Below are 18,143 nucleotides of genomic sequence, written 5' to 3'. Positions count from 1 at the left end.
CAAACAGAAAAGAGATCTTGTTGTTCTTTGTTCCCCTCTGTGAATGATGTCTTCTGTATGTTTTTGTTACGTTTCTATTAGTGTGAAATGAGTTCTTCTCTGTCTTTTTTCACTCACAACAGCTATCCCATGTCCTTGTGCCTCATCCATTCTTCATCTCTGTGCCAGTCAGCTCAGACGAGTTCTCTTGTGCCTCCCGGGCTGTGCAGAGTTGTTTGTTAACTTGTGTAAAAACATTGTAATGATAGTGTAGGGCAATTACAGACTCAGTTTGATAGGATAATAATGTGAGTGGTGGTTCGTGGACAAGCTTTTAACTCCTGGGGTTTGTCTGTTCAGATTGTGACTCCTGTTACAGTAGCTTGCATCTGCATTCAGCTGTGTGGTTCTTCAGTTGTGCACTTACTGTCATTGTGTTCTGTTTGTGCAGCGCTGCTTTCGTCGTGGTGTGAGGAGCTGGGACGACTCTTACTGCTTCGCCACCAGAAAAGCCGGCAGAACGATCCTCCAGGGAAGCTACCCATGCAACCCCCCATGAACTCTATGAGCTCCATGAAACCTACCCTCTCTCATAGGTGAGTCTCAGCCCAGTCCATAAGAGTGGCAGCCTTTACAAATGTACCGCATGACAGATTTGTTAATTGAAATGCTTCTTACCATTGATGGAGGTAGCTACATTGTTTCATGCACTGAACAGCACTACAGACAACAGGGGATCTGTAATTACAGCAAATACTAAATAAACTTGGGTTTTGTCTTCACTATTGCCTGGTGCATAGTGAAGTGAGGCTTCCATCTTCAAATCTGTGCTCAGATCAAGTGGGCTTGCTTTCAAACCTCAAGTTATGCCCTAGAGATAAACTTCTACATGTCTCTCACCAGAGATTTTCTTACTGTTTATTTAAATACAACTGGCTTTTCTTGAGGTTGAAAACATTTCACTGCTGTTCTGTTTTTGTAGGTGTGGTTGGAAACGTATTGTATACAAAACAATTATATAGTGAGCGTAGCCATAGATGGGAGAATGTCCTATACCGCCTTACGTCAGGTGAGGATCACAAATGTAGGGAAAACGTGAGCATTAAAGGACTCTAGAAGAAGCTGAAGATGTGAAGCTTTTGATTACCAAATTATGTAGAAGAGCAGTATTTGTATTTCTTGTCTGCAGACCCTAGGTCAAGGCAAAAGCTGAAGAGTAAGTGTAGACAGGACTAAACATTCATTTCATGCTGTATGTTTCTGGGAGTTTTTTTCAAGGCTTTCTTTCGCCATCACAAAGAGTATAAATTGTTTTTAATGTAGGGCACTTGTGTTAGTAAAGGATTGTAAGAGTGCAGGTGAGGCTAAATTCCTTGTACCTAGATTCCATGGTAGCATAAGTAACTTGAACTTTTGTGTTAGAATGGAGCTTAGGGACATCTTTGTACCAGTGCATTTGCATGTGTGAATTCGTCTGGAAATCACTTTTGGTTTGAGGCTGGGGTTTTTTTCCTTATTTGTGTCGTAGTTATGGGAAAACCATGCAAACGCTATGCCTTTTATTATAGCCCTTGAGAATAAAGTCCTTTTTTGTAGTATAACTAATATAGTATCACTGACTTTTCAGAGTACTTGGTTTGCTTCTTTTCTCAGTTGCTTATGAAATGATTGATTGTAAACACACTTTAAAAAAAACAAAACCGAAAACCTGCTGTTCTAAAATAACTTATTTTTGCACTTCAGAGAAGCTTTGCAGAAGCCAAGGTGAAATTAGTGGCCAGTCTGCAGAGAAAGTGTGGTGCAGTGTATACACTCTCTTAGGTTTACTTTTGTAGCTTTTAGATGCCTGATTCTCATCCAACCTTTTAGCTTCTGTTCCCCTAGAGTCTATAAAGTAAGGATGAATGCACTGTTCTATCTCGCAGGGACTGTGCTACATTAGTAGATAAGGTAGGCACAACTGTTTTCTTTCATGGCAGTTTTCCACTGAAACTCTGTCACATGTCAAAAAATAAATACTTTCTTCTGCTAAACCTAAATACCAGCATTTCTGGCAATACCAGATTACCCAATATTCTACCTAATAGTAGAACATCCTGCCCAGTATCAAACAGTCCCTATAAGTTTCTCTTGAGTATTGCCCTTGAAATGTTTTACTGAGGAAGACACTGGGAGTCAGTTCTAAATTACTGCTGTTTACCTATGAGATGCCCCTCTAGAAACATAATTTCTGTGGCATAACTTCTCAGCCTCTTAGGGATTTGGAATACCTGCATCGCTGCTTCAGTGTATGCTGTTGTCTCATCTGTAATTTAGCCATAACCATGACTGCTCAAAATCTCTCAGGTGGCACATTAGAATGAGACATCTTGTGGCTCTCCAACTTCTTTTTCCAGCTGGAACTGTTTATTTTAATCAGTCTATAAGACAGTAGTGAAGTATGGGTGAAGAATTGAGTTTTCTGTTTGTTTGAATTAAACGAATGATGAAAAGCAATTAAGTACAGTCCCAGTTATAAAGCTGTTGATGAAGCAACATTTGTATTTGCATTAGATTACATTTGGGTCAAAAGCTCAGTATTAAAGTTCACAGGATCTTATCTCTAATTGACAAGGTTTTTGTGTGAATTCAAACAAACAAACAAAAAGTACGCTTTGCATTTCCTACAAGAAATTAATGTAGCCGGCTACTTCAAATTTTATAAAAGAATTAGATACTAAATTAGAACAACCAAGAGCATATTCAAGAACCTTATGTAGCTTAACAGAGGGAATACAAGATACATGTCAGCTGCTGAATATCACTAGACAAAAAAAACCCCACCTTCCCCTGTTCACACAGAGCTTTTTCTGCTGTTGCTTTTACTAGTGTCCTGGTTTCAGCTGGGATAGAGTTAACTGTCTTCCTAGTAGCTGGTACTGTGCTATGTTTTGAGTTCAGTATGAGAAGAATGTTGATAACACACTGATGTTTTCAGTTGTTGCTCAGTAGTGTTTAGACTAAAGTCAAGGATTTTTCAGCTTCTCATGCCCAGCCAGCGAGAAAGCTGGAGGGGCACAAGAAGTTGGCACAGGACACAGCCAGGGCGCCTGACCCAAACTGGCCAACAGGGTATTCCATACCGTGTAATGTCCCATTTAGTATAGGAACTGGGAAGGGGGGGAGGGAATCGCTGCTCGGGGACTAGCTGGGTGTCGGTCGGCGGGTGGTGAGCAATTGCCCTGCACATCATTTGTACATTCCAATCCTTTTATTACTACTCTTGTCATTTTATTAGTGTTATCATTATTAGTTTCTTCTTTTCTGTTCTATTAAACCATTCTTATTTCAACCCACGAGTTTTACTTCTTTTCCCGATTTTCTCCCCCATCCCACTGGATGGGGGGGGGGGGGAAGTGAGTGAGTGGCTGCGTGGTGCTTAGTTGCTGGCTGGGGTTAAACCACGACAACTAGGAACAAAATTACCCAGAACTCTAGTCAGGGACTAGAATCCCGATGTACCTGGCACTACAGAAACACAGCTGCTTAGTCTCAAAGTTGAAACAAACCTCGGCTATTTAAAATAAATTCTGACTCAAGAATATATCACAAGAATCTAAATCTAAGGATTCATATTTAAGAAACTGTCTTCACATACACTGGAGGGAATTCAGGTCTGGCCTATTTTTAAGGACAGCCTTTTATTTTTAAAAAGTTAATTGAGTTGTGGGAGAAAACTGAAGTAGACAGATCAAGGAGGGCTTTGATATTGATACTGTTGGTCAAATGCACTTACAGAGAGCAGAATATAAGCCATACAAGGATGTGCGCACATGCAACAAGTGCTTTCAGAGTAAGGACTCTATCATGCTAATTTCTTTCTAAATTTAGTTTTTCACTAACAGAATGATCGACTGTTGCATATAGAACAAAAATCCAGCTAAATACCTACTTCCTAATGTAGGATGGTCGATTGGACTGCAAACTCCTGTGCTTTATGAACAGCATGACCACTGGATTCTCAAAAAAAACCACAAACCAACCCCTCAACTTTTTTTTTTTTTTTTAAATCAGTATAGTGTAATAATAGGTTAAACTTGAGTGTGAGACTTGTTGATATTATTATTATTATTATTGTTATTAGACTTTTTTACTGATTCATGTGGGTAAACTTCACTCCTGTGCTGAAGGACCAGTATGAGACCTATCCACCTCCTTAATCCTGTATAACTTCTAATTTAAGTCCAGCTTAAAGGATTTACAGGGGACTTATAGAGAGCTGGTAGTCTTTGGGCTGGCCCTTCTGCATAGGAGTGAAATTTCGTGCTTTATAGCTTGCATGGAGTAATGTAACTTTCTTGTATTGTAGTTTTCTGATCTGGCATAATGTCTGTAATAACATGCTACTCAAGGTGGCTGATTTTTTTTACTTTTAAATGAATATAAGGTCTTTGGCAAATGCTGTTATGCAAGTACAAATTATTGTCATTGTATACCTTCCTTTGCTTTGATCAAGTTCCTGCTTAACACTTCATTGCATTACGTGGTGGACCTTTACATGTGGATCAAATTGAATCTTCCTTGAAATGGGTACATTTTCCATCAGTCCCAGCGGGAATTGTACCCTAGTTCAGTTTAAGGTGGATCTGACCTATGCAAGCCCTAGGAGGCTTCTCGTTTCTTGCATAGCTTGTAGCAAAGCTTACTTTGTCAACAAAACCACCTGAAAATAGACAGCTGTTGGTTGCAGTTTGGTATATTATCATGAGCATTCGTCGAGTTCTTATTGTCTTCTCTCTCGCTCCAAATTTTGGCTTCTAAGTTAATTGCCAGCTGCCTTGCAGTTAGTGACCAAAGGGTAGTTATGTCTGTATAGGGCAGTCAAGATTGATGAAAAATATGAAGTTAAAATTATTTTTATCACAAATTACTTAGTGCTAGAGGTTTGGAGAAAATTAAACAGTAGATCAAATTAAGTAGTAATTCAATATTACAGTAGGTGCTTTATTTATTATCATTACTGTTTTATGTTCAGGCAATTGCCATAAATACCCTTTATTGGTTAGACTTGCTTCACAAGGGTGCTTATTTTAGTGTTTGTTTTGTCCCTTTTTTTCTTCCGATTTAAACTTTACTAAGAGCTGAACTTTCAACATCAGCAGGAGCTCTTGGAAAAGAATGACAGTTCTGTGTCTGCATTTTTACTGGGTGGTTAGGATTGGCTTTTACATAGTTTGTTAAGAATCAGGAGTGATCTGGCTGTAACATACTAGTAGAAACAGTGTTAGAATTGCTGCAAAGGTTGCTGCCTTTTCAATTTTGCCATCATAGGCGGTTTTGACAGTGATAGTCACTTTAAAAATGTCTGGGTGAGAGAAATGGTTAAAGTGAAAGGTCAGGTGCAGCATATACACACTTCTGTGAAAACAGGCACGTTGTGCATGTTTTAGACATCAATTTGAAGTCGGGGTTCACTTCGTTGCTGCGTGTGGCTGTGGCGTACAGGAACAATCTGCGAAAGAACTCAAAACTCTTCAGGTGAAAGAGAAGATTGTTTCAAAGCGTTTTCATCTTTCTGTTTGTGAAGTTGTGAAATAAATATAATTAGGAACGGAACAGATGGTAAATCCTAATATAAGAGAATATACCCAGTAAAGCAACCTGTATTACTCCTAATTCTGCAAGAGCAGCCTCTCTTTTTCTTCTGTCTTCCTTTGTCAACAAATGTTAAAATCCACCATCAGGAGAAAATGAGGGAAAAGTTCAGAATCCAAAAATGTTTCCGCAGAAGTGCCATTTCTTAAAGAAAAAAAACCTCAAGGTTTGTTCAGAACAGTATTAAGTAAGGCCCCTGATGCTCTAAGCATTGTAAAGACAAAACTAACTGCTCGAAAGTACTGTCCCAAAATTTGTTTGCCTATCTTGTCCTCTGAGTGAAACCACTGATAACTAGTTTTAGCGCATATGTTTATTATGGGGAGGAGATGGAAGAAAACCTTGAAAGAACGTTGAAGCTAAAAGCAAATGATTAGTAGTCTCTAGCTGCAGACTGGTAATGTGTAACTATTAGCTGTTAATAATTAAATCTGGAATATTTTAATGTGAAAAATCTGCATTTCATTCTAGGTGAGATAATTTTGTGGTCTATTCTTGTGGTAACAGGAGAGACTGAGACATGATCTCTGAAAACAATAATGGGCAGCTTAACGTCTCTTCAAATATATATTCTTCACATGCTTGGTAAAAGGTATAGGATAAGGATCATCTTTTATTGTGTGTACAGCTCCTTACACAGAGGTGAAAATAGGGCTTCTGTATTGATTAGAGGGTCAAAGTGAGTGCTATTACAATAAGAATAATATGTAGCAGCACAATTACTATACTTTGGTAACTTTTTCTGATAAGTACATGTAAGTGTTACGTACTCTACATTTTTTCCTCTAAGCATTGTATATACTAGATTAAAAGTTTTGGGGTTTTGTTTTGTGATTTTTTTAAAAATTATTTTTACTTTTCATTAAAAAGTGTCAGCTGGTATTTTTAAAAATCCTGGTAAAGGCTGGGCAAGTATTATTTAAGGTACGTCTGCTGACTGAGGCAAAATCTGACCTTCTCAGGCTTTGCCCTGTCTATGCTGGTTTTTAAAATATGGTAACTAACACCTTTGAAAAGGCAGCTATCGTTCTAGTGTTTGGGCCATATTGAACATGCAATTCCTGAAAATGTCTAAGTGATTGCGATTTGCTGTTTAGTGATAATCACAGTAGTATCATGCTCTTTGCATGAGGGCTGCTCTCAAAAGCAGATGAATCTAGGTGATTTTCTTCTTCCAGTGTGTTGGGAAGGTTCCCTCTGTCACTTGGTCTCAATGAAACCAACTCATTTCTGATAGCACTGGAGTTAAAAATCATTCAGCTGCAGCAACACCCCTAGTTTTTACCAATTTTGACTGTCAGCATGATAACCGCATGGTGACACTGAAAGCTATACTTTGCCTAGCTCTTTGATGCAAAACTCATTAAAATCATCGGGAGTCTTTTAACTGGATTGAGTACCTTTGGATAGGGAACATCAGAACAAAGTCAACAGTGCCCTCCAACCACTGCAGTGTCAGGTCCCCGTGTGAGGTTTAGCAGTCCTTTCCATGCACAGAAGGGCTGGAGGAGGGACAGCCCCTGGTTCGCACAGGGCGAGTTCAGTGTGAGTAGCTGTTTGCTGGGTACCCATGCTGTTAGCATCGCGCTCCAGCCTGCCTGCCAGGAGGTGACATGGCTTCTAAGCAGGGAGGGAGTTTTACAGTCTGGCGACGTTTTCAATTTTCAGTGGAGTGAAGAAAAAAAATTACTGGCATAAATGATGGAAAATACCTTGTCTTTTTTCAAGATTTTTGTTCTTTTGGCAACGGGAACACAGATGTTTATTTTGTCTAAAACCTGATATTTTTCTTGATGCCTTTTCTTTACATGTATCTGTCATTCCTTCACTTAGATGAAAATGTGACCCTCCACAGGATTTCCCTGTAAATAGATTACAAAAGGAGTGAATTCCTGATATACGCTTTTGTCATTTTTAAATTCCTGCTATTCCCATACGCTTGGGTTCTCGAGCCTCTTTATTACCGCAATGGGAAGAAAAGGAAATAGTCATTGCTATTTGCAGTGATGGAGAGCTTTTCTAATGGTTTCACTAAAATAAACTGGGTTAGAAATTCTTGCTAAAAAATTCCTGACCGGTTTTCACTGGAGATGACAACAAAGCCTGCTCAACAGACAGACCACATCAACAACCTGTGCAGATGGGTCGGTGACATTAATTAGATACTGACAGTGCCTTTAGCAGGAATCCGTGGTTTCTTCCCGTGAAAGGGCTGTCCAGGAATGAGGAATAGCACACACCAGCCGGGGCATCTTCTCGAATGTCCTCATCTCCGCCAAGCTGAGTATGCGGGGAGGGTACCACAGTCGGTGTACGCTCTCCGTTTCCACTTACCACGTCAGGGGAGATGCGATGTGATGGTTTGTTTGCCCATGTCACTGTGTCAGCAACAGCATTTCCAAACAACTTCGACAGGCAGAGTGTCGGAGGCGGCTCGGGGAGACGTTTCTCAGACCTGCCCTGTACGCGCCTCGGAGCGCAGCCGTCCCTCGCCGGCCAAGTCCTTTGCCCGGGCTCCCCTGCCCTGCCCTGCCCTGCCCTGCCCTGCCCTGCCGCGCCCCGCCGCACGGCGAGGGGGCTGCTCGGCGGCTGCCCCCCCCGCCCCGGCAGTCGGCGCCCGGCCCGACCCGGCTCGGCCCGCCGGTTTCAGCCCGGTCGCGCCTGCCGCGCTGCGGGAGCCGCTGCCGCCCTCGCCCCGGCCGCTGCCCGCGGCAGGCTGCTGGCCGGCGGCTCGGCTCGGCTCGGCTCGGCTCGGCGGGGCTCGCCCCCGCTCCCCGCTCCTCGGTCAGCCCCGGAGCCCCCAGCCCGGCTGGCTTCCAGTGAGTTGCGGTGGTGCTGTGCTGCCCCCCCCTCCCCTCCCTCCCTCCCTCCCCGCCGCGCCTCTTGAAGAAAGCGGTTTTTTCTGTTGTCGGGGAGCGTAAATCAGCTTCATCTAAAATCTCGGAAGTGCAAGTCCATCAAATCTTCCTCCTAGCCGCCTGCTACACCTTGCGTGAGTCAGACTGCAGAGCTCCCAGTGCCCTTCTCGCTGTGCGGGGCTGCTCGTGTTTCCCCCTGTCTCAGAGGCAAAAGCAGAAGTGGAATCTGCTCACGCTTTCAGCGGTTCCTTCCCCGGTTGTTGTAGCAGTCGCTGACCTCCAGGCACTATGAATAAACAGCAAAGCTGGGAACAAAAGGAGTCTTCTGGCTGCCATTATCTCACATTAACATAGCAGACGCGCTGCGGTGTGAACAATGCGAGTCTCATTCGCCGATAATCAGCGAGTACCCAGGCATTTGGATTACCAAGGCAACAGGCAATGGTAGAATACTGGGTGGGTGTGTTTTTTATTGTAAAGGAGCAGTCGGATATGGAAACCCAGGTATATTGATAAAGCAGAGCAGAAGGAATGCCTGGTGGCAGGGGGGGACTGAGGGCTCGGGGTTGCATTCCGACACACGTGAGATAAATAAGACATGGATGAAGCAGGTCTGTGCTGTGAGATGCAATAAAGATTAAACTGCATTTGTCAAGCTGAAAACGATCATAAGATAATTTCAGCATTTTGAAAAAGGTAACAGGTGGCATGTTAATAACAGGGCTGTTACCGGTGCATTTTGTAACTGTAATCTGGGCTGTAGGAATGCATTGCATGGTCTACTTGTGTGACAATAGAACTGGGTGTGATGCTTTAATCTTTTTTCCTTTGATCGGATGGATGCTGTAGTCCCATAATGTCAGACGATGGTAACCCTTTCTGCTTCTTCTGAGGCAGGAGCCGGTCTCAGTAGGATTTTTGTTTCTTACCTGCATAGCTGTGATCGTTTTTTCCACATGGACAGAAATAAGTTGTGTTATCTCTGTATCTTTGCGTGCGTGCGCACACACGTGTGCATGGACATATATGAAATGTATAACGTAGCAGGACTGTGTGTGTATGCAGGGGTGTGTGGGTGTTTGCAGGTTCAGAAACTTCTGAATTAATCTCAATATTTGGCCTGATGCATTTTTCTAATTTCAGGGGTTAGATTTAGATGCACTAACTCTTGCTGAGCAGCATGGTACTTTGTAGGCATGGCTCTAACTGATGAGACTGTGTAGTAGAGTAAGGCACCAGGAAGCAGCAGCAGCAAGCATGTCACAGCCTGACCTGTAGCAACCCAATGTGAAATGAAGGCAGCGTTCCCACCTCGCGCAGTCATAAGTCATCCAGGCCTCACAGGCCTTGTCAGGACTATAAAGAAAAAGTAAAGGGCTTTTGGCTTCCAGAGGTACTTCGCATCACCTGCTGAACCGCGGGCTCGGTTTTGCCATCTCAGTCTCCATGCAAGCGGCTGTATTGTGCGTATGTGTGTGGCTGCATGAGTGGTTATTGTAAATGTGTGTGTTGATATTTAAAAGAGCAGAGGCAGGGGGTGATAGCCACCTGCTAGCTGCAGGTGCTGTCCAAAACACCGAGCTGATAAATGGCTTGCTGCTTTCACCTTTTGACTGCTTCACCTGCATCTCTCACCTAGAACGGCTTCAGAATGCTTCTATGTTTTCAAACGGTTTGCCAGAAAACAGCCTTTCTTCCTTTTACAGTGAATGATGAAATTTCTAACCGCTTTCAGTCCTCCTCTTCAGTTTACGTTGCTCATAGCCTGGTACAGGCAATGTCCAGTACTGAAACAACACTTCAGGTAATTCTTTCCTGATAGAGAAGGACTAGGTATGGATCCCCTGTGCGTTTGGAGAATTGAAGCTTTCCAAAGGGTTAGAGAATGTATTCATCTAGTTGGAAAGAGTGGAGGGAAACAACAGACTTGAGAAATTGTGGGGGGATAATTTTTGGAGTTGTGTATTTTCTCTGTAAGATCTGAATGTTTGGAGTCATGCCATTAAGAAGTAGAGGGAAATAAAGTCTTGCAGAATGCTTCCAAATTGGCTTTTTTTCACTTTTGCGTTACATAAAAACACCCAGTGATTCGGATGGGACCCTGTCTTATGTGTTTGTTTAGTGAAATACACGATGGAGCCTTAATTTATGCCAATAGAATTTAAACTTCTTCAAATAATAACACTAAATAGAGGAGTGTATTTGAGGAAGGTATGCATCACATAGATGGCATCAGTCGAAAGTAAATTACTGTTAGCCATCCAAAGCCAGTATTAGTATACAAACTTCCTACACCATCCTCTTTTTTTTTCCTCATCTTTACTGTAAACACCTTAGGATACCTGTATACAACATTGACTTTTAGTTTGCTTCATGTCAGTGTGTGATGTACAGAGGTAGTTATTCTTTGTTTTCTTTACAATTTGTCTTCATATTTCCTTGCTGACTGTAAGTGGTCTTCATGTCCTTTCTACACGGGTGTTTCCTTGCTCTGCCATATTCCTCCATGTGAACAGAGAATGGATTGTGTAGAGCGATTTCTGCAGTCTACAGAAAACACAGCACAAAAGGTCAAGGAATAACTTGGTTAAATTTTGTGTTATGAAGATTTTTTAACAGTAATGTGGTTTAATATCTGTCAACTAGACTAAAAACTAATTTTAACTGTTTAAGTTGAAACACTTTGGCCCAGCACTTTAGCCATACGAAGATGGTGCATGTATCTCTGCTGGTGAGGCATTGGTTTTGTTCCCCTGAAAAAAGTCTTGATGAAAAATAAGAAGTTAGTTGTTTCCTTCTAAATGTCCAGGGTTTTTAAAAAGAAGACAAAAGCAGATCTCTCAAATGTTTTTGATTGCCAGTAAGTGGAAACAAATTTTGGCTTTCAGGTGTCACATCGTTTTTTGCAAATTGGTAGTCAAGGCTAAGGATATTTTCAGTGGAAATTTGACACCACCACCACCCCCCCCCCCAAAAAAAAAGCAGCCATTTGATCCATTATTTATGAATAGATTGCCAGGGATTCCTAGCTTATCAAATTGGGAAAAAATTAGCTGAAGTCCTTCCTGGAGCATTTTAGTGTTGCAGGAAATCGCTAATAGTATTCCATCTGTTCTTGTGATTTTATTTTTAAAGAAGTTGTTAGGTTTTGTTTATACTGATGTGAAAATGCTAAAAATGTGGTGAAATTCATGCCTGTTCCATAACGTGAACACAGGAAAAAGGCGGTTCAAATTCAGTATTTGCATTGCACCATGCAAAACAGCCTTTTTCTTAAGTAAGAGTATGGTTAAAATAAGTTTATGGTGGTGCCCTAATCAAGAAGGATTGCTAACTGAATCCATATTAATAATTAAAGCGATGTGAGTGGTGTTCATTCGAGAAATCCAAATAAAACAAAAAATAAACCGGAATGAAAGAAGCTAAGCTGCCTAACTTGTGAGACAATAAGGGCATGAAATGCATGTATTGGTGCTACAGTTAGCCAGGGCGTTATTTCCTGTTCTGATTGTGGGATTTGTGATATTTTCCACTGCAGACAGATGAGCTTTTGGGGGGGGGAAGAAGGGTGAGGCAGGAGCAAGGAGCCTTGTTTGGAAATTGTTATGTTTTAGTTTGTATTAAAGTAGTGTCACCTAGAGGCTCCAACCAAGAATACAGCCAAGGGGTGCTGGGCACCCTGAGCACACACATGCCCAGAGGCAGTTGCAGAGGTAGAGCAAGGTGCAGATACAGAGAGGTGCCAGAGGGCAAGAACAGATCAGGAGCCCCAGTTTTGGGCTGTATTTGGACTGTTCTGATTTTTGACTGTGTATAACTGCAAATGAGTGTTTGGCCTGGGTAGATCTCTGACACCTCACTCCTCGTCGTCAGATGGTGTCCTCTCTAGGTGTCCACCAGTGACAAAAGAAGACATGGGAGAATGACAGTCAGTGTTACACTGGCAATTACCTGCTCATCTGGGCATCAGCTGAAGAAGTTATGGTAGGGTCAGTAGATTTAAAGGACTGTGTGGACTCTGTGTCAGCTACCAGTCAAGTGGGATGGCTGCTTCAGAAACATTAAAGACCCCTGCAAAACTGTAAAGCTGGCTTGAGGGTAAGCAACAGAAACTAGCCACTCAAAGCCCAGTTGTGGGAAACTTGGTGCCAGTGCTTGGAGTGAAAAGTTTTTTTGAGAAAGCCAACACCTGGTGCTTTTCTGCAGTAGTTGATAGATTTTCAGTGTTTAAAACAGAGATAGCTGCTTTATAAAGGTAGTGTTTTAGACACCTGGCCTTCTCAACAAGCGATGTGGAAAATCACCGGGAAGGTATAATTCCAGTTTTTACCCTCCCCCACAACATGCAAAGTACTAATGCTCTAGGGATGCGTACTTCACTAAACCATCTGAATCTCTCCTTCCTCAATCAATGAAGACATGTAAACAGAGTATCAGATACACATACAACTGCTTTAATGACAACATAAACATATTTAAAATACAGCATTTTCAAACAATGCCACAAAGCATGTATAAATTACAGTAATTCACTAGTATTAATTTACTACGCGGAGCTCACTTTTTATTAGGCAACTTTTATTAGAATTAACTAACAGTCTGTGTCTGACATGAAGTCTGTAACTATTCCAAAGAGGGTGGGTATGTGCCTGGTTCTGTTTTCATAGTACTGGGATGAAGAGAAGCTGTTTAGATCCGAGTACCAACATACATCTCTGGCATGAGTGGTGGTGTATTACCAGTGGTTTCAGTACATTTACCAGCAGCTAAGAAATCCTTCCTCTTTATTCCTTGATTGCAGTTTCACTACATCATAGTTTGAGAATTAATTTCCCTCCATCTCTTCCTCTTTGCTCTATGGCTTCCTCTGCTGTTTGGCCTTTAATGCTGACCAGTAGTATGTATAGGTTCATTAACACTATTATAAATTTAGTCAATACTCTTTTAGTGGACTCCAGCTGAGCCCAAACTGACTCACTGCCCTCCAGGGTGTAGTGAGAGATTTAATTACCCTTGTACTGTTCAACAGGAACAATGTCGTGGGCAGCATTTCGCTGTGGCTGGAGAGGTTGAGGCTTCTTTCTCTATTGGCTGCCATTTTCAAGTTTAAAGAAAGGGATTTCAGGATAAATCACAGCTCTGTATAATAACAGTGGAAAGCCACTGCTCTTTTGCAAATGAGAATTGGATTGGTCACGTTTCATTACAGTACTTACATGGATTTTCCTTTGATGATGGGAGTATTCCTTTGGGTTGTCTAAGGACAGAAACACTAGTTGAAAGAATGAAGTGGAGGGACAAGTAATCCTTCAATTGAGTGGCAGGTGTTTCAGCATCTCCTACTGCTTGAAACCAAAGAAGCCTTCATGCGATGGACAACGGGTGGGTATTGTACTCGCTATGGCAGAAGTCATACTCAAACATGCATATAATTGGTGATGGGCCAGAGTATCATGCTGAGGAATGCAAACCATAAGAATGACGTGTATTTCTCATTGGGGTAACTGAAGTGAGGTCTACCAGAGTAAGTGTATATTAGGGTGTATAAGTTACGCTCTGCAAGGCACATCTGTCACTATTTTAGTGTCTGCGATGTAAAGCTAGGTGCTGTGTTGGATAATGTGATAGTCATGTGATTCAGTGTGCACAATGAGTATTTCTCAACAAGTCTGTACCTGGTGTCTTTTTCTGGCTTTCATGTGTTATAGTGGGTCCTGTGCTGGAGGCTTTCATCATATGTCAACAGTGTGATTTCTTGAGGTGTCACCTGTTTTAACTGTAATACAGTAAAAATTGAGTCGTTTACTCTTCTTTGTAATTAGATTAAGTGATTGTGTAATCTTTGAGAACCCAGTGCAGCCTTCCACTAAACAAATGGTCTGACTCTACCATTGGTATAGATGAATAATACATGAAATCTTTTCCGTGTACTGTAAAGGAGAGGAATGGGTAAGAGAAACATGCTTTGGAGGCAAATAAAGTGAAGAAATAGTTTTAACTTCTTAACAGCAGGCTGGCTTAGGCATCGCTAGCTCAAAGTTTGAGTATGTGTACAAACCATACGGCATACTTGCATTCGAAGAACCTTCAGTGACTCTGTGGTTTGATTCCTGCCTGTCATTACTCTTCTTATTTACTCATACACTTGCGAAACATTTGCCTTGTCCCTGAGGTTTTATTACTTGGCCACAGCACATCAGTGGGGAATAGAGAGGAATGGCTTCAGTGAGTCCTTTCACTGCTTATGTCATGGAGAGAGCTTCTTTGTAGTCATTGAAGTATACAAACACTCATGTGTGCCGTAAATAGCCAAAAAAATCACAGCAGACATCATCAAAAACAGCCAGAGAAGGAAGTAAAGTAGGAGGCATCATTCAGAGCAGGAAAAAAAGAGGAAGGCTTCATAGCAGTCACAAATTCTGGGTTAGTCATCATTTGTCTCCATGTTGGTGGAGAGGACTTGCTGAAGCATTGTGTCACTTGCAAACATTAGTCACTGAAGCCATTGTCTGAGCTTCTGAATGAGAGTGGCAAGATTTTCAGCCTTCTAAGAGAAAATATTTTAAAGAAAAATGGACTAGGGGGACTTACGAATTGCAAGGTGTTAAATATGCCCTTACTCTTACATTGTTTTATATGGATGCTGTCAACGTAAACATTACACGTCAAGCATCTTATAGAGAATTACTATTCTCCGTTCATTTTCCCTAATTATTTGTTAGGGGAAATTATTCTTTTCCCTAATTTAATTAATTTTAATTTTTTTGGTGATTTTATTGCTTAATTCAAGTTGGGTATTTTGAAACAAATAGGTCAGATCAAATTCACAGTTATGTTCTAATACAGTGCTGTTGTGCTGGCACAGCATTATGGAATTTGTTTGAAATTTCCTAGTTGTTTGTAAAATTTATTCACTGTTTTCATTTTAACTTACACAGTTGCTGTTGCTGTCATTAGATTATTTTTTACTTGGGACATAGGTGGTTTTTATCACATGGGTGCGTACTACTTTATGCAATGCAATTCCTATTCTTAAATGATTTACACTAGGTGTTATGAGCAGGCTAAAGAATGAACACGTAGGTAGTCCTTGATTTTGGCTCACAGTGCATAAGGAAGGAGAAGTGGTCCAAGCCTCGAGTACCCTCTGGGGACATGGGAGAGAGTCAGCTCCCTGGTCTGCCACAGAGCCCATTTTAGGACTTCGGCAGGTTGGTTGTCTCACCGTGTCTTGTATGAGTTAATTGTGTGGCGCTTCATGGTGCAGGCTTTGAAGCATGTGGATAAAGTGCTTGTAGAGCTGGTATCGATTCTTTAAGCAAGGTAGCCCTGTACAGAATTCCAGTGATAGCTGATAGTCTAGGCAAAAATGCAGTTCTTGATATAAAATACAAGTCAATGGTGTTTGAAAATGAAAGGGCAATGTGTGTGTATTAAATGGTATATATATCTAGATGAGGAAAGATCATGTGTGTATGTGTACATACACGCAAATAGAAATCTAATTTACAAGTTAATAGTATGAGAACGAGCAAATTTCAAGTGCAATATATTTTACAGTTATGGGATTAATAGTTACTTTCACCGGATTTAACGTATTTCATTAATTATACTAGATGCGTACCTATCCAGTGTTCATTTTGAAACCACCAATGCTTTCATATGAAAAGAACAGTAAGAAATGTTTGCTTGTATCTGTGGATAAAGCTAATGGAAAAACCCAATCCTCTCATCCACATATTTATCTGAAAGATGTGTTGTATATCTGCAGTTGATTTTCTAGAATGCTGATTAGCTAATACTGGTTTTGGCATGCAGCTTATCCATCGTGTGGGAGAACACTATCTGAATTTCAATTTACTTTTCAAAATGATGTTGAACTGCTATTCCTTTAAAGGCTTTTCTGGCCATTTGGGGACCCAGTGCAGACAGTGGAGCTGCAGTCTGGTCTCAAAATCTAATTGAATTGATACAAGGCAGCTGAAGCAGTGGTTGTTGAAGAGCTTGAGACGGATGGCAAAAAATAAGTGCCTCTGAGCAACTTGCTTAGTGTCCTTGTTTGAAACTCTGCCCCTGAGTTTTTACTTTCATTAGTAACAGACCTTTATGGTAAAAGCCCTGTGCTTCAATATAGTTAAGGAATTCATTAGTTCTGTGTGGTTTTGATACGATCATGTTGCTGTTAAAGAAACTATGCCTCTGAGAATATTAGGCTAATAATGGAAGAATGGAAGGAGGAGTGGAGAGTTAAGGTAACGTCCGGTGTTAATCCCTTTGTCCCTGCCAGCAACTTGCCACTGTTTAAAATTCCAAAATCTTACCCTCCTAAACATTTGTTTTTGCAGTGATGGGTCTTTCCCTTATGATTCTGTTCCCTGGCAGCAAAATACCAACCAGCCTCCAGGCTCTTTATCAGTGGTCACCACAGTATGGGGTGTGACTAACACCTCTCAAAGCCAGGTAAGCTTTGTTTTTATGCTCCGCCCCATCCCCACCCCACCCCCACCCCCCGCCCTGCTTAGATAGGGGTTTTCACTAATGTTTGCAAAATGGAAAGCTTTTTGGAAAATCCTCTTGAGATAGATAACGGTCTCTGCGTTCTCTTTGTTGTACATGGTGCATTTTTTTTTTCCAGTCGTGTCCTCTTTGGTGGCATCGGAAAGGAGCTGTCTGAAAGCTTGAGTCAGTAACTCCTTTAGCTGCATGCAAATGTCAAGCTTGGGTTTAGCACATATTTTGCACTATATGGTTTCAACACCAAAAGCATGATTTTGGGGTGATCCAAAACCTCTGGGGAATTTCAGATTGAATTTAAGGAATTGTTTTATTAAAAAAAAAAATCTAGCTAGATTTATCAAACGACAGTTATTGTTGATTTTATCTGGGGTTGTGTCATACTTGTGGGCTAGTGAAATCCAGTGCCAAGTCTACCCCCATGCTGAGGTGCTAACTACCAGCTATAGTCTGTGCTCTTTTCAAACTCTCCTGTTAATACTGCCTTACTTTGCAAAAATATTTCAGTATGCATTGGAGCAAAAGCATGAGCTCCTGGCTTCCAGGTGAGAGATATAGTGACTGGATTTTCATTTGGTTTTCTCTGCTCTTACCTCTCTTTTTCTTCTGCAATTTATATTGAATTATGCTATACAAAAAGAAGCAGCTTTAATGAAGGAGATGCCAATTATGTGTGACAGGGTGCTCTCCAAGGGATGTGGCACAAATCAAGCTCTCAGACAGTCTAGTCTTTTCTTACGTCAGGACAACCATAGATGAAGTGCTCTAAACACATCACCATCTTTAATGAGTGCAAATGGTACATAAATCTAACCTGTCTTTTCTACCTTGTTCAAATCAAGTGACATTAGATCCCATACAAAATTTTCTGTGGATTTTTTTTAAATTATTTTAATTTTGGTCAGAAAATTAAAAACAAAATTGTTACAGATTGAGCTATTTGAAAAAGAAATTATTCAGGGGCAAAGTCATATAGATAATTACATGGCAGTTATGTAAGCACTTGTTTTGGCAAAATCTTTCTTCAAAAAATAAAGAGAGGAAACAGTTACAGGATCTATAACATGATTTATTATTACTGATTTCTTTTTTTTAACACCTTAAAAGAAAAGGTATCGTATCTGGGAGAGAAATGCCTGAGTAAACACATAGGTCTAT

The 18,143-nt window shown here is 41.1% G+C and overlaps 1 protein-coding gene across 8 annotated transcripts in view; it reads left to right on the top strand.

The window, feature by feature from the left end:
- The window catches only part of ZMIZ1 (zinc finger MIZ-type containing 1), a 363,572-nt gene that overhangs the window by 308,147 nt on the left and 37,282 nt on the right, over nucleotides 1-18,143 (top strand). For all 8 annotated transcript variants that reach the window (XM_075025637.1, XM_075025638.1, XM_075025644.1 and 5 more), the window contains 2 exons: nucleotides 431-575; nucleotides 16,817-16,931. In XM_075025637.1, coding sequence (XP_074881738.1) covers nucleotides 431-575; nucleotides 16,817-16,931 — 260 coding nt within the window. The remainder of the gene's footprint in view (nucleotides 1-430; nucleotides 576-16,816; nucleotides 16,932-18,143) is intronic.

Source organism: Buteo buteo, chromosome 4 (assembly GCF_964188355.1).
Source record: "Buteo buteo chromosome 4, bButBut1.hap1.1, whole genome shotgun sequence".
NCBI classification, from domain to species: domain Eukaryota; kingdom Metazoa; phylum Chordata; class Aves; order Accipitriformes; family Accipitridae; genus Buteo; species Buteo buteo.
The sequence above is the reverse complement of the archived record's forward strand: the minus strand, read 5'-3'. Positions and strand labels throughout refer to the sequence as shown.